The sequence below is a fragment of the Lineus longissimus genome, chromosome 17 (genome assembly GCF_910592395.1).
Source record: "Lineus longissimus chromosome 17, tnLinLong1.2, whole genome shotgun sequence".
Classification (NCBI taxonomy): domain Eukaryota; kingdom Metazoa; phylum Nemertea; class Pilidiophora; order Heteronemertea; family Lineidae; genus Lineus; species Lineus longissimus.
In genome coordinates this window covers 8245788-8258514 of record NC_088324.1, presented here as the reverse complement: position 1 = coordinate 8258514, position 12727 = coordinate 8245788, and the positions used below count along the sequence as shown (strand labels likewise).

Sequence of the window (12727 nt, the reverse complement as noted above, 5' to 3'; positions counted from 1 at the left end):
AGCAATCCATGACATTTTTGGTGAGATTTTCATCTGTTAATGAAAATATCCCATAGAACGTGACTTTTGAAAGTGTTAAGATGCCCAGCTTTTTGTTTGGGGAACCATGTCTTGAACTCCTGGCTCTTTAACTATTCATCATGTCCTTGTGGTGACGTCTGTGCATTGGTTGGTGCTGCCATCTAATTTTATGAAGAAAAAGGTCGTTTTGAAGTAAATGCGGTCATGGACACCTGTTCTGAAATTCTTCCCCTAGGCTACATAGTTCAAATATTCTGAAAACGGCTGTTATTTTTCACACATGTGCATGTTTTATTTCGCAATATGGGCTCATCATGTGAAAGTATTTTTCAAATGAATCCATCTTATCAGTTTGAAAATGAATTAATCAATAGAATCAATTGATGTGAAATCGTAAAACTGTTTTTTGCAAGTTTTAAGCAGTGTGAGAATTCATTGGTTAATAATGTCTTGCCACTGCAAGAAGCTTTATAGATACTTCAGATGACCTCTACATTCCTCCTCTAGCTTGTCATTTAAACCATAGGTATCGAAATTTTAGTCAATTATAGTTGACACGTTTTAAGTTTGTGTCGCCATTATCAATGTATGTGTGAAATTTAATACTTATGAAATAATGTTTATACCAATATTGTCATATTAATTCTGCTACTTGATCTTGGTCCTTCTTTTACTTTATTCATTAGGAAAATTTTCAAATGCACCCTGTATCCTGATATTAATAATAGGGGCAAGATGTTTCCATACAGAGATGTGGCCTGTAACCTGTGGAGAACCCTGGCTGTGTAAACCACCATGGCAAATGTAAGTATTTTCATACTTGAGGAGTCATGACATTAAGCCAAGCAGACTATTTATATGAAAGTACCCTCAGTCCCCCAGACGGCAAACACTTTCTTCATTGGAATGTTCAAGTCGAAATTTTCTTCAGTTGCCACGCGATACATGTCACCCACACCCCGACCCTTCAATCCTAAATTCGTAAAAATCGACATCATTTCATTGGTGTGGGGCACTTGGAGAAAAACTGTGGGTGTCTTATCAGGAAGTGATGTGATCAGCTCGATCAGGATTGATAGGCCTATTTCCCATGAGTCTGCATACAGAGGTTCAAGTCGCCAACCTGATTTAACAGGGAGCAAGGCACCATAGCCAACAACATCACATTCTGAGTCGGTATTCCGAACAGCCACACGCGAAATAACACCCGGTGAATCAAAGCACGTCTTCAAAAAGTTCCCTCTCGATGCAATGGTATTTATTCTAATGTCATATTCCGTTATTGCTTCGAGAATTTTATCAGTGTAGCAGAAAATCTCAACATCTGAAGGTAACTTCATGGTGGGGAGGTTGTCTGTACAGACATTTCCCATCAGAGAACGTATCCTAGTTGGCGATAAGAATTGCAAGCCAACTTTTGCAGAAGCCTTCAACTGCTCTGGTATGATAGAAGCTGCTCTCACTTTCGTCAAAACCTGATCACGATTAGCTTGACGTAGTAACTCTCCTGAAAAGAAAAGAGAAACAAATTTCATTTTATTGGCTCACCGTTAGGGGAGTCTATACAATAGCCCTGTGTCCGTGGTCCATCGTCGTCGTCCGTCGTATCCTGTGGCACATTTCTTAACCGCTAGTGCTATGACTGTAATGACTATTGATCCCAAATTTGGTACACATGTATCCCTTAGTCAGGTGATCTCGGGGACCGAAGTTTGGTCCAATATGATTCACCTCTTGACCGCCAGGGGGCAAAATCCAAAAACCTTAAAAATGTGATTATTCCTTAACTTCTTGCCCGATTGCCACCAATTTGATATCATGGGTACATCTAACCACCATACAGTATATGTCACACAGGTTTTAATGGCGTCAATGAGGTCAAATGGCGTAAATTGGCCGTCAGGCCGTAACTATGGCACATTTCTTAACCGCAATGACTATTGATCACAAATTAAGTACACATGTACCCCTTGGTCAGGTGATCTCAGGTACTGAAGTTTGGTCTGATCTGATTTGCCGTTTGGCCTCCAGGGAGGGGACAATATCCAAAATTCTTCAAAATGCTATTATTCATTAATTACTTGCCCAATTGGCACCAATTTTATGTCATAGGTACATCTAATTCTAACAACCATTCAATGTGTCACCCGGGTCTTTTTTGATTTGACCTACTTTTCAAGGTCACAGAGGTCAAATGTACTGTGAATTGGCCATTTTGGGGAAATTGTAATTGCTTGGACCTACATCAAACCTTACACTTCATGACACAATACCATGCTCTTCATCCATCTTTCCTCCACATGAGGTTAGCACAATGGCCCAGGCCGTTTCATTTCCTCCTGAATACAGTTATCATGCAACAAGTCACTACAAAAGTGCAATCAGTGGGGGATTTAGGTGGGCCCCTCCTTGATGTCAAGTGCAACAACTTTTCATGGCACTTCTGACAAAAAGCATGAACTACTTCTATTTAAGCGCTCATATGGCTGTAAAACGCATATTTGGCACAGAAATTTCCATTATATTCTAGGGGAGGGCCCCCAGAGACAGGGTAATATGTGGTCACCTCACCTATGCCGAGGCCTCTATTTTCCTCCCGAACAAAGAGGTTGCCGAGTGTCACTAAGTTCTGAGACCACTCGCAACCTAATAGGTGACCTGAAACGAGACGGTCGATCACAGGTGATGACAGTCGGTTATATCATCGCTCAAAGTCATCGCTCCAATGCAAAGAGGGCAGAATTCAGCAGCCAGGCTCATTAGTCTGATGTAGAAACGGGATCACATAACACCAGTGTTAAAAGACTTTCATTGGTTGCCTGTCCAGTACACTTGTGTAGGAAAGACAACTGGACTCCTGTGACTTCATCTTTTAGGTGACATTCATCGACTTTTTGACCCAGTATTGAGAAAATCGATACGTCTCCAAACGAACCATTGTACTCACCAACAGTTTCACCATCGAGTTCAGCAGCAAGGGCCAGATGTGGCGATAAATGATACTTGGCCAAGGTTGACACGAGAGGGATATCCCAACCTGTGTTCTCCATCCGGCGCACAATGGTGATTATCTCTGCCTCTGTCATCTGCCAAATCTCTATAAGCATTCAAATATTAATCACTTTACTGTGTTATCAACATTTATATCGGTAGGTACTGTGACATGGATTTTGGAAATATTTACTGCAAGATGAACTTTTGACAGAATAACGGGAAATTTTATTTCTTATTGGTAACATTTGAGGACATTTCATTATCAGCTAAAAAAAATTTTTAATTTTTTTGAACAAAATCCCACAAATGAAGAGGCATGAAATTTTTCTAGTTTTTAGTAATTGTATTGAACAGTCGTAAAACAGTTGCCACCTACTGCATTTCACATTGCGAGTGGAGTAAATCCTTCTCATGAGTTGTGACGGATTGTACTTGAACATGGGTAAAGTTGGTGAAACTCTCATAATCGTCGAGATCATGGTCCCAGCCAGGCTTAACAGCTTTGAAACAAGAATGCTGTTGAAATTGAATCTACTTGGTTAGTCCGGACGTGTTACCAGCTTAAAAGCTTGGCCGTTTGTGAAGAAGTTCATGAAACAAGGATGCAGTTGTCTGGTAAAATCCTTTAAAATTTGCATTCGATTAACATATTCATATTAATTTGACCATATTTTATATTACCAAGGTTAGGCCATGCTTATCTAATTTTTTTTATTACAGATTTTTGCCTCAAAATGTAAGTGCGGGAGGGGAGGAAAATAAATAAATAAAAAACCTACTTTTGCTATTGATACAATTTATGTATAGTTAACGAATTTGTAGTGAAATATTGCAGGTGAGGAGGAATAAAAATATATGTTTCATGGAATTTTAATTGTTCAACTAGACCAGAAAGATAGCATTTGAAGCATTTTCCTGCCAAGTGAGTGCCTGTTTTAGACATTTCAATATATTTTTTCATATTATAGAAATTCTAATAGGTTGTGTCAAGAATTAATCAAGGCTAATCGTTACTAAGTCCTGATTGCATGTGTCTCCTGATTCGTTTAACAACAAAGAGAAAATAAATGTAACAAAGAAGAAAATGTTGCCTCAGATTTCAGTTAAAATAAAACACAGCTAGAGGGCATAGTAATCTTTTCTCCGTTGATTCAGCAAGCTCTGGTCTTTGAGAAATTATTGCAAAAAAACCTTATTGAGCTGTCTCTGATAATTGTTTCCTGGGGTCTGAAAAGGGATGTTAGCGAGTGAAACTTGGGCGCTGAAAGTGTTCATGAATGCATATGGTTATGAAAGTTGATGTCATAATTGCCAAATTTTCTCGACATTTGGCCTGACCTCACCAATTATGCACGTTCCCATGACATTCTTGCTCCTAACCCAATATTATTCAAATGATATTCATGTTAAATGCATCAGGGTCATCTGTTCATGTCAAATTGCCCAGCTGTGGGATGCACATCTACATAAAATAATAGGAAGTAATTATCAGGTCATCCTATGGATAGTAATTTCATGCTGTTCTAGCCAAAGGTACTTCGTTAAACTTAGGCATGCGACCAGAACACATTGAGCAAAAGATAAAGGTGTTACACAACACCAGATCATCCTTCGGTTACGCATTACCAATTCTCTTTCACGGCGTCAACTTCTCTTTCACGGCGTCAACTAAAGCCGGTCAACTATGACACTGGCTGCCCAGGGTGTATAAGTTAATAAAGATGTTTCTCTACTGGGATGAAGCCTGTGTCCTGATGTTGATGCAGGAGCTGGATGTTTCCATACTGGGATGAAGCCTGTGTCCTGCTGTTGCTGCAGTTTCCATACAGGGATGAAACCTGTCTTTTGTTGTTGATACAGGAGCATAATGTTTCCATACAGGGATGAAACCTGTCTTCTGTTGTTGATACAGGAGCATGATGTTTCCATACAGGGATGAAACCTGTCTCCTGTTGTTGATACAGGAGCATTATGTTTCCATACAGTGATGAAACCTGTCTCCTGTTGTTGATACAGGAGCATGATATTTCCATACAGGGATGAAACCTGTCTTCTGTTGTTGATACAGGAGCATGATGTTTCCATACAGGGATGAAACCTGTCTCCTGCTGTTGATATAGCAGGATGTTTCCATACAGGGATGAAACCTGTCTCCTGTTATTGATACAGGAGCATGATGTTTCCATACAGTGATGAAACCTGTCTCCTGTTGTTGATACAGGAGCATGATGTTTCCATACAGGGATGAAACCTGTCTTTTGTTGTTGATACAGGAGCATAATGTTTCCATACAGGGATGAAATCTGTCTCCTGTTGTTGATACAGGAGCATGATGTTTCCATACAGGGATGAAACCTGTCTCCTGCTGTTGATATAGGAGCATGATGTTTCCATACAGGGATGAAACCTGTCTCCTGCTGTTGATATAGGAGCATGATGTTTCCATACAGGGATTAAACCTGTCTCCTGCTGTTGATATAGGAGCAGGATTTTTCCATACATAGATGAAACCTGTCTCCTGCTGTTGATATAAGAGCAGGATGTTTCCATACAAGGATGAAGGATGTATCCTGCTGTGATGCAGGGGCAGGATGTTTCTATACAGGGATGAAACTTGTATCCTGATATTCATATAGGGGGGATGTTTCTTTACAGGGTTGAAACATGTATCCTGGTGTTGATATAGAGTCAGGATGTTCCTTTTAGGGATGAAACTTGTGTCCTGATTTTGAGGTCCTTTATGTCTGGCACAACTTGGGTCATAATTGGTCCCAATTGGAAACTGCACACAACAAATACAACACAAACTGTTGTAAGGACGAAAGTGAAGACTTGACTTTCATAATAAATTGTTACATTTTATTATTCTGATCTCTTTTGGAGAAATAATCCATCCATACAGATTGGAAGAAATAGTTTGGATGAAACTGGGAGGCTGGATATTTACAGATGCAGGTACATCATTCAAGTCATTCTTAACTCTTTGCTGCCTCAATAATTTCAAAGACTATGCCTTACTCAATTCAGGGATTGATATTTAGGAAATAATCATTTCCAAAGAAACAAAATTTGACCTTTTCTGGAAAAGTCATTTTCCTGGATTTGTATTTGATAATTTAGTCATCTGCCAATAAAGAGTTAAACGTGACTTGAATACTTATGACAATGAACTTCTAAGGCTAAACTAATAGAACATTATAAAAGAATTTCCTTTGAAAAAAACAAAATATTTTAAACCAAAGAAGAACATAACTGGTTTAAAAATAAAGTTGGTACCTGATCGCTTTAAAACATTGAGTTGAGAGCTGAGTGTCAGCTTTGACATTATTAAGCTTTATAAACAATGTTGGGCGCTTGTAATATAGGAGGAAACCAGAGACCCCGGAGGAAACCTAAACTGTTGAAGAGAGTTGCCCTCTCTTTCACATGCTTGGACTGACCGGGAATCAAACCCAAGACCTCCGAGGTGACATGCTCTAATCTTTCCACTGTGCCACTATGACAGCCCGATTAGGGCAATAGCCCAATTTTCCTTGGCTCGGTCCTTCGAGAGCATACTGAAAAATTGTGAAATATTTTTGCCAACTTTATCTTTACCGGCTCGAACTTCTGCATAACCAAGTTGTTGGCTTGGGTTTTCAAAGACTATAACACTTTTCAACCAAAGAACAGAAATGAATCGAAGGGGTAGGCCTAATTATTCTACTTAAACAATAACATCAAAATGTACTTTATATCCACAATACTTATAACAAAGTAAAAAAGTACATATAAAGTTCAACCACTATACTGCTATGTACATTTTTTTCTTTCTTAATTTTTTTACAAAAATATTTTTATTCTCTTTTATCACTAGATGACAATATGAAGATTTGACTAGTTCTATATGTCGGTAAGACTAATTACTAGTACCCCCTGCCCTCAACGTCGTTTTGTTTCATTGAAACATACTTCAAATCTTTCCTTCAAACATTCCTCCCCTCCCCAACCTACAATCCCAAATATTCAAATGAAAATAAAAGTCTTCACGCAATCATACGTGAAACTCATGTGAGTTGTGACTACGTTGGAAACAGTACCCAAGGCATTCACACTTAAACTTGTAAAATAAAAAGTAGTTGTGTACCAGCCTAGCTGAGTAGACTAAGCAATTTCTATACCTCTTGGCTATGTCCTTTTTAAGGATTATGTCCACAGTTCGAAGACTTTAGATTACATCGGTATGTTTCAGTTCATCTGAGACCACCTATTGATAACGGGGACTCAAGACCCCGACCAAAGTCGTCATATTGCCAACAGTTTACCAACTTCAGTCAAATGTAAACGCATGAAAGTGAAGTCCTGAAATGCCAATTGATGAAATACTGGTGTCTTGTTAAGAAAAAGTTAATTATTACATTCATTAATTGTCTTTTTCCAATGTTCTTGTACGTTTTGTTATTTCTCAGCAGTATTATCATGAGATTGTTACTTTGTGTTCTTAATGACATCAGCCTCTTTGTTGATTATTTTCAGAATACTGGAGTTATAACAGCAAGATGTGACTTTTACGTCCACAAGGTGATTCTGTATAAGGGGAAGAATTTCAATTCCCTGAACAGCCTTCATCTGTACAAGTGTACATTTGTGCGCTGTAGAAACTGGATCTTCCATCAATCCACCACACCCCTGAATCAATTTGTCACCTTGAAGGCAAACAATGTCAAACCATGGGTTGATTTCTGTTTAAGTCCTACAAAAGTATCTTCCAAATTATATCACAACTGCTCCCCCCCTCCCACAAGCAAAGATTTGACACAGTTTGTCTTCAACACCCAATCTTTAACACTTTCAGCGCCATCTGTAATAGATCTACATCACTTTCCTGGCCAAAAAAAATATTCAGGGAATGTTTTAACTGAATCATTTCCTATGTTAAAACTAAAGTGATTCTGGCGCTAAAAGCATTAATAGGGCCGTTTAGACGACAGGCGAAAAGACCGCATTCGGATCAAATCTGGATGAATCCGGATTAAAACCACCCAAGGCGATGGTACCTTTTTAGTCCGGATGCAACCACATTGATCCGGATCTTTTTGCGTTTACACGACGAAAAATTAATCCGGATTCGGGACGCATCCGGATTTTTTCGCGTCGTCTAAACGGCCCTTATGTTGTGACCCAAATGAACACCCAGGCACAATTGCGTGGCAGTTCTGATAGCTCAAATCATTTTCGAATCGTTTGAATTCCTCTATTAAGGACAGTTTTGTTAGTATTCAGAATGCCCTTGCTAGAGAAGTGTCATACTGAAATCAACCGTCAACGATATTCGCACATAAACCAGTCCATCACCTGTTTTTGACAGTCCAAAACCCGGAAGCCAGTCCGGCACAGTTACAGTCCACATTTTCACACCACTGAGTGTCAGTTCCTGTGTGTGTGTACGTATATGCAAAGTGCGTTTTTAGAGTTCGATTATCTTCTGGAAGAATTCTCCTAATATCAAACTATACAGTTATATGCACCTTCAATATGGAACGTCAAGTCGCGGACTCGTTTTAATGGACACAGTCCTGAGATTGAGCATCGATGTTTTCATGGTCAAGCTTAAAATGTTCCTTATCTTTTTGATACGTCATGTATATGTTTACATTCAGGAGAAATTCCCGTCCATTGCAGTTGTCGTCCCGTGCATGTGATTTCTTCCAATCCTTCGAGTGCGTAATTTTCTTCGCAGCCGAATGTCATGTGCGTGCCCTTGGCAAATACGTCGCCAATGGCGGCCAGGTCGGGGACCCGGTACCCGTGTGCGGGCGTGCCGGGATCTTGGCAAACCTCTGAAAGATACAAATTAAAAGACTCATTATTACATGTGTCAGGTCTTAGATGATTAAAAGTTCTCTCAATTGATCTTATTTCTGCAGCTGAAACCCAAATGGCTCCATGCTCCTAATTTCTCCGTACTGTTTTAGTTTTATCATCCTCACATATATGGCCTCCCAAGAGCAAAATTAACGATTGCTGCTAAGTTTCGTTGAGGGCAAGGAACAATTTTGTAAAGAGATTGATTAAGTTCTGAACTTGGCTCACTTTGGGTAAAGGAGTGCAAGAAGTGAATTTGCATAAATCTCATTGAAGCCTCAAACTGATGCTTACCCACACAAGATGGTACACTGTCTGACCACATGCCGTCAGCCTGACACGTGATTTTATCAACTCCAGTGAGGTATTTACTGGCGTCTTTGCACTCAAACTGCATCTCTTCCGTGTAGCGTTTGCCACGGGTGACCACGTTTAGGTCATCGCTGACGTCAAGGTCGGGGCATGTCACGGCTGGAAAGAGGAGGGAAGAGATGATTAGTTGGGAATCAAAGACGATAATGAATACAGGATTCTCAAAATGAATGAACTATAAAAGATAAGACTTGATTTCAAGTGAGAAAATTTGCGTTAGAATCTCAATTGAGATGATTTCAACATGATGATATGGTAATGCCTACCTCTGCAGTGTGGCGTCCCATGGCTGAGATCCCAATATGCCCGATTATCCTTCGACACGTGTTTACACGTTGCCTCCTGTTGCCCGTGGAGATGGTAACCGTCCCGACACATAAACGTAACCCGCTCGCCAGCAGTGTTACCGGAATACGTCATGGTAAGCTCTGGCTCGTGTATCGCCAATTTGGGGCATTTTACGGCCTCGCATTCTGGTGGCACGCCGGACCACGTTCCGTCATTGTAGCAGTAAACGGTTGTGTTTCCTATTAGTTTATAACCAGGGGAGCAGTAGTAGAAGACTGCGGAACCGGTTTCGAAGTTATCGATGGTGTTAGGTACTTTGTAGCCTCTGGCTGGTGCTGGAGGTGGGCTGCAGTGTGATTCTGTTTCTTGGGCTGGAAAAGGATGATAAATTTGATTAGAAAAGTTATGTTTAGGATATTTAAATGATTATTCAGTGTATGATTTTCTCGTTTGCATTGGCTCTTGATGCATATCGATATGATGTCGGGGCCATTTCAGCTTGGTGATATTATGGCCTTGCTCTGCTTTGATCAAATGGCCAATTGCGTTTGTCTTTAGTGAATAAGAAACGCATGCCTCCATCTGGTACCATCATGAGTTAGAATCCGAGCTCGCATTCTAAAAATCTTATAAGTCTTTTGAGGAAGAAATTTCGAGTAAACTTAGACATTTTCAAATATTTTGTGAAGGGAACTTACCGACTACATCAATCTGAATAGAGTTGGTCAGACCGTTCAGCGGATTCACGCAGGTATAGATCCCAGAGTTCTCCTCGTTCACTTTTCCAACATGTAGTCTCTTGCCTCCTGGTAGGTGGCGCTCATTTGTACCGCTGTTCCATCGCCACCTCGGTGCCATCAGGTGCTGGACGAAGAGATGACAGTCGATGGTGACCTTGTTGCCTGGGCGGATCATGACGCGGCCGTCTTCCAAGATGGTGTAGTCGTTCTTGGTGACGGTCAGTTTCATTCTTGGCACAGAGTGAACTGAAATCGATAAATCGATTAATTAATCGTTGCATTTTTTGTAATGAATGGTTTGATTTCAACTTTTTGGCTCAGAATCGAGAGTTGAAGGCAAAATCTGTTGCCTGATATCTATTGTTATCAACTTTTTTAGAAATATTAGTTAAATATGTCAAATTAGATGTATAAGTTTGATCAAAATTGATAAAGAACACTCTTTACTAATTCTTGGTTTGATGTAATTTTGTTAGACTTACCTTGGTATTTGTTGATGCGCTTGCATTCAGGGTTCTTCCCAATCCACGTTCCGTTATTACAGACCAACATCTGGCTGCCGTCCATGATGTATTCGCCAACGTCGTCGCATCTGGACACGATGACGCCACGGTGGGGGATGATTCCCTTCAAGAGGTAGTCTAGGCGCACTCCCTTGTAGGACATGATAACTTTGGTATTTGCTGGAAGACGTTGGCAGGGGTTGTCGTCGCGGTGGGTCTTCTTGGATGGACTTGCAGGTGCTGTAATATGAAGACAGAAAATTAAGTTTTGGTCCTGTCAAATTTGGAAATTAATCTTCTCCTCGTTCTAGGTTTCGGATGAGACGTCTTTAAGTGATGATAAGTTATATGAAATGTTAACTTTGTGGTAGAAAATTCAGTTGTGATGTTTCTCTGAATTTGTTTGAAGTATCAGTTCTCTATGACTCAAATATAAGTCCTCTTTCTTTTATTTCATTAACATTGGCCACAACACTCACCATTATCTGAAATGCACGTCGGGGTGTTGGCACTCCAGAGTGCATCTGGCTGACACTCGGCCTGCGTCGGGCTCTTCGAATCGAGATGATACCCTAGGTTACAGGAGAAGAAAATGACACTCCCGACGGTGAAGTTTGGGTTGGTGATGAGGATATTTCCGTTGGTCAGTTCTACGGGCTTCGGGCAGGTCACGGGCAAGCAGATCTTCTCGTAGTGAACAGCGTCGTCCATGTAGATGAAGTCGGCAGGCTTGGACTGCTGGTTCTCCTTGCTCAGCTGGCACTTTCGCTCGGCAGGGTAGTAGTCGACAGACAGGCAGTAAAACGTGTACTCAGATCGGCAGAGAGCAAGACAGTCCTCCTCCATGACGCCCTTGATCACTTTCATGTTGTTTCCGCGCAGGATGCGGTTATCTTTCTTGTGGAATTCGATGTGGCCGTTTCTGCAGACTGGAATTGAAGTGGAGGAAATATTCAGTAAAACAGATAAAATATTTAGTAAGATACGGAAATATTTAGTGGAGCAATTACTAAGTAGAATATCCAGGTCTTGTGATTCAGTACTACACTCCCGTTTTGTTTGGCATTCTGACTTAGTTTGCGTCTGCAGTTGCTTTATGCCAATGATTATTTGATACAATATTTCTCTCCGACCGTCCAAGTTTGTTCTGCGAGTATCAATTATTCAATCAATTTGACTTACATGGTTTGCACTTGGGGATGGTCTCCGTCCACGTCCCGTTCTCTGAGCACTGGATCTTATTCTGTCCTTCTAAGACATAACCGGCGTGACAGCTCACTAAAACCTCGGTACCAGGTGCCAGATCCATGTATGACGTATCAAATCTCAGCTGGGCGTTATCGATATTCGGCAAGGTGCAATGGCGGAAGACTTTCTTGCACCCGGGTTCCTCAGGGGTCCATTTTCCGTACATGCACTTCACGTGGGTCTCACTTGTGTTAGTGTAGTTCTCGTCACAGACATAATCAAGCGTCCCCAAGTGGGGGAACTCGTACTTCCTGATGACGTCCTCTTGTTGGTTGCGGTACATGCCGTTCAGAAGGAGGGGAACCTGACATGAGGCTGAAATTAAAAATGCACCGAATAAGTTGTCAGGAAAAAAATGTTATCATTTTTTGAGCACTTTAAGTTTAACTTCGTATGTGGTTTTAAGTTAACATGTTTGACTTACAATCACACTGAATTTGACAAAAAAATCTAAAGTAATCTTGTCTACTTACAGGGAACGCATTTTGGGAATTTCTTCATCCACTGGCCACCGGAGCACTTGACGTCAACCACAGGATCATTGGGTTCATATCCGTACGTACACTGGACGTGGACGCTGAATCCGCTGGGTACGATGCTGTCGGCAACCAATGGGACGCTCTCCTGTACGGTCTTCATGGTCATGTACTCGATGTTGTGAGGGACTTTGCAGTTGAGGTCTGGAATACGGAAATCAGGATAATCAGAATCGGATGA

At 40.8% G+C, this 12727-nt stretch overlaps 2 protein-coding genes across 3 annotated transcripts in view; both read right to left on the bottom strand.

Moving 5' to 3' along the window:
* Positions 1-875: 875 nt before the first annotated feature.
* On the bottom strand, positions 876-3580 carry LOC135501837 (uncharacterized). Its single transcript, XM_064794203.1, has 4 exons — positions 3392-3580; positions 2969-3118; positions 2593-2679; positions 876-1528 (listed from the first exon to the last, which is right to left on the bottom strand). The coding sequence occupies exons 1-4, from the start codon at positions 3492-3494 to the stop codon at positions 876-878; spliced, it is 993 nt and encodes a 330-aa protein (XP_064650273.1). The 5' UTR covers positions 3495-3580.
* A 2287-nt stretch (positions 3581-5867) lies between these two features.
* Positions 5868-12727, bottom strand: part of LOC135501127 (sushi, von Willebrand factor type A, EGF and pentraxin domain-containing protein 1-like) — a 46688-nt gene continuing 39828 nt past the window's right edge. For both annotated transcript variants that reach the window (XM_064792965.1, XM_064792966.1), the window contains 8 exons: positions 12484-12690; positions 11945-12325; positions 11242-11691; positions 10742-11002; positions 10218-10505; positions 9498-9890; positions 9154-9330; positions 5868-8834 (listed from right to left, as the gene is read on the bottom strand). In XM_064792965.1, coding sequence (XP_064649035.1) covers positions 8617-8834; positions 9154-9330; positions 9498-9890; positions 10218-10505; positions 10742-11002; positions 11242-11691; positions 11945-12325; positions 12484-12690 — 2375 coding nt within the window. In that variant the 3' untranslated portion in view covers positions 5868-8616. The remainder of the gene's footprint in view (positions 8835-9153; positions 9331-9497; positions 9891-10217; positions 10506-10741; positions 11003-11241; positions 11692-11944; positions 12326-12483; positions 12691-12727) is intronic.

What these genes read in the sequence shown, in the direction of transcription:
- LOC135501837 (XM_064794203.1), bottom strand. Translation starts at nt 3,494, where the DNA reads ATGATCTCGACGATTATGAGAGTTTCACCAACTTTACCCATGTTCAAG. An exon ending in CACTCGCAATGTGAAATGCA is followed by an intron (nt 3,119 to 3,391) that starts GTAGGTGGCAAC and finishes GAATGCTTATAG; the next exon opens with AGATTTGGCAGATGACAGAG. An exon ending in ACTCGATGGTGAAACTGTTG is followed by an intron (nt 2,680 to 2,968) that starts GTGAGTACAATG and finishes GTCTCGTTTCAG; the next exon opens with GTCACCTATTAGGTTGCGAG.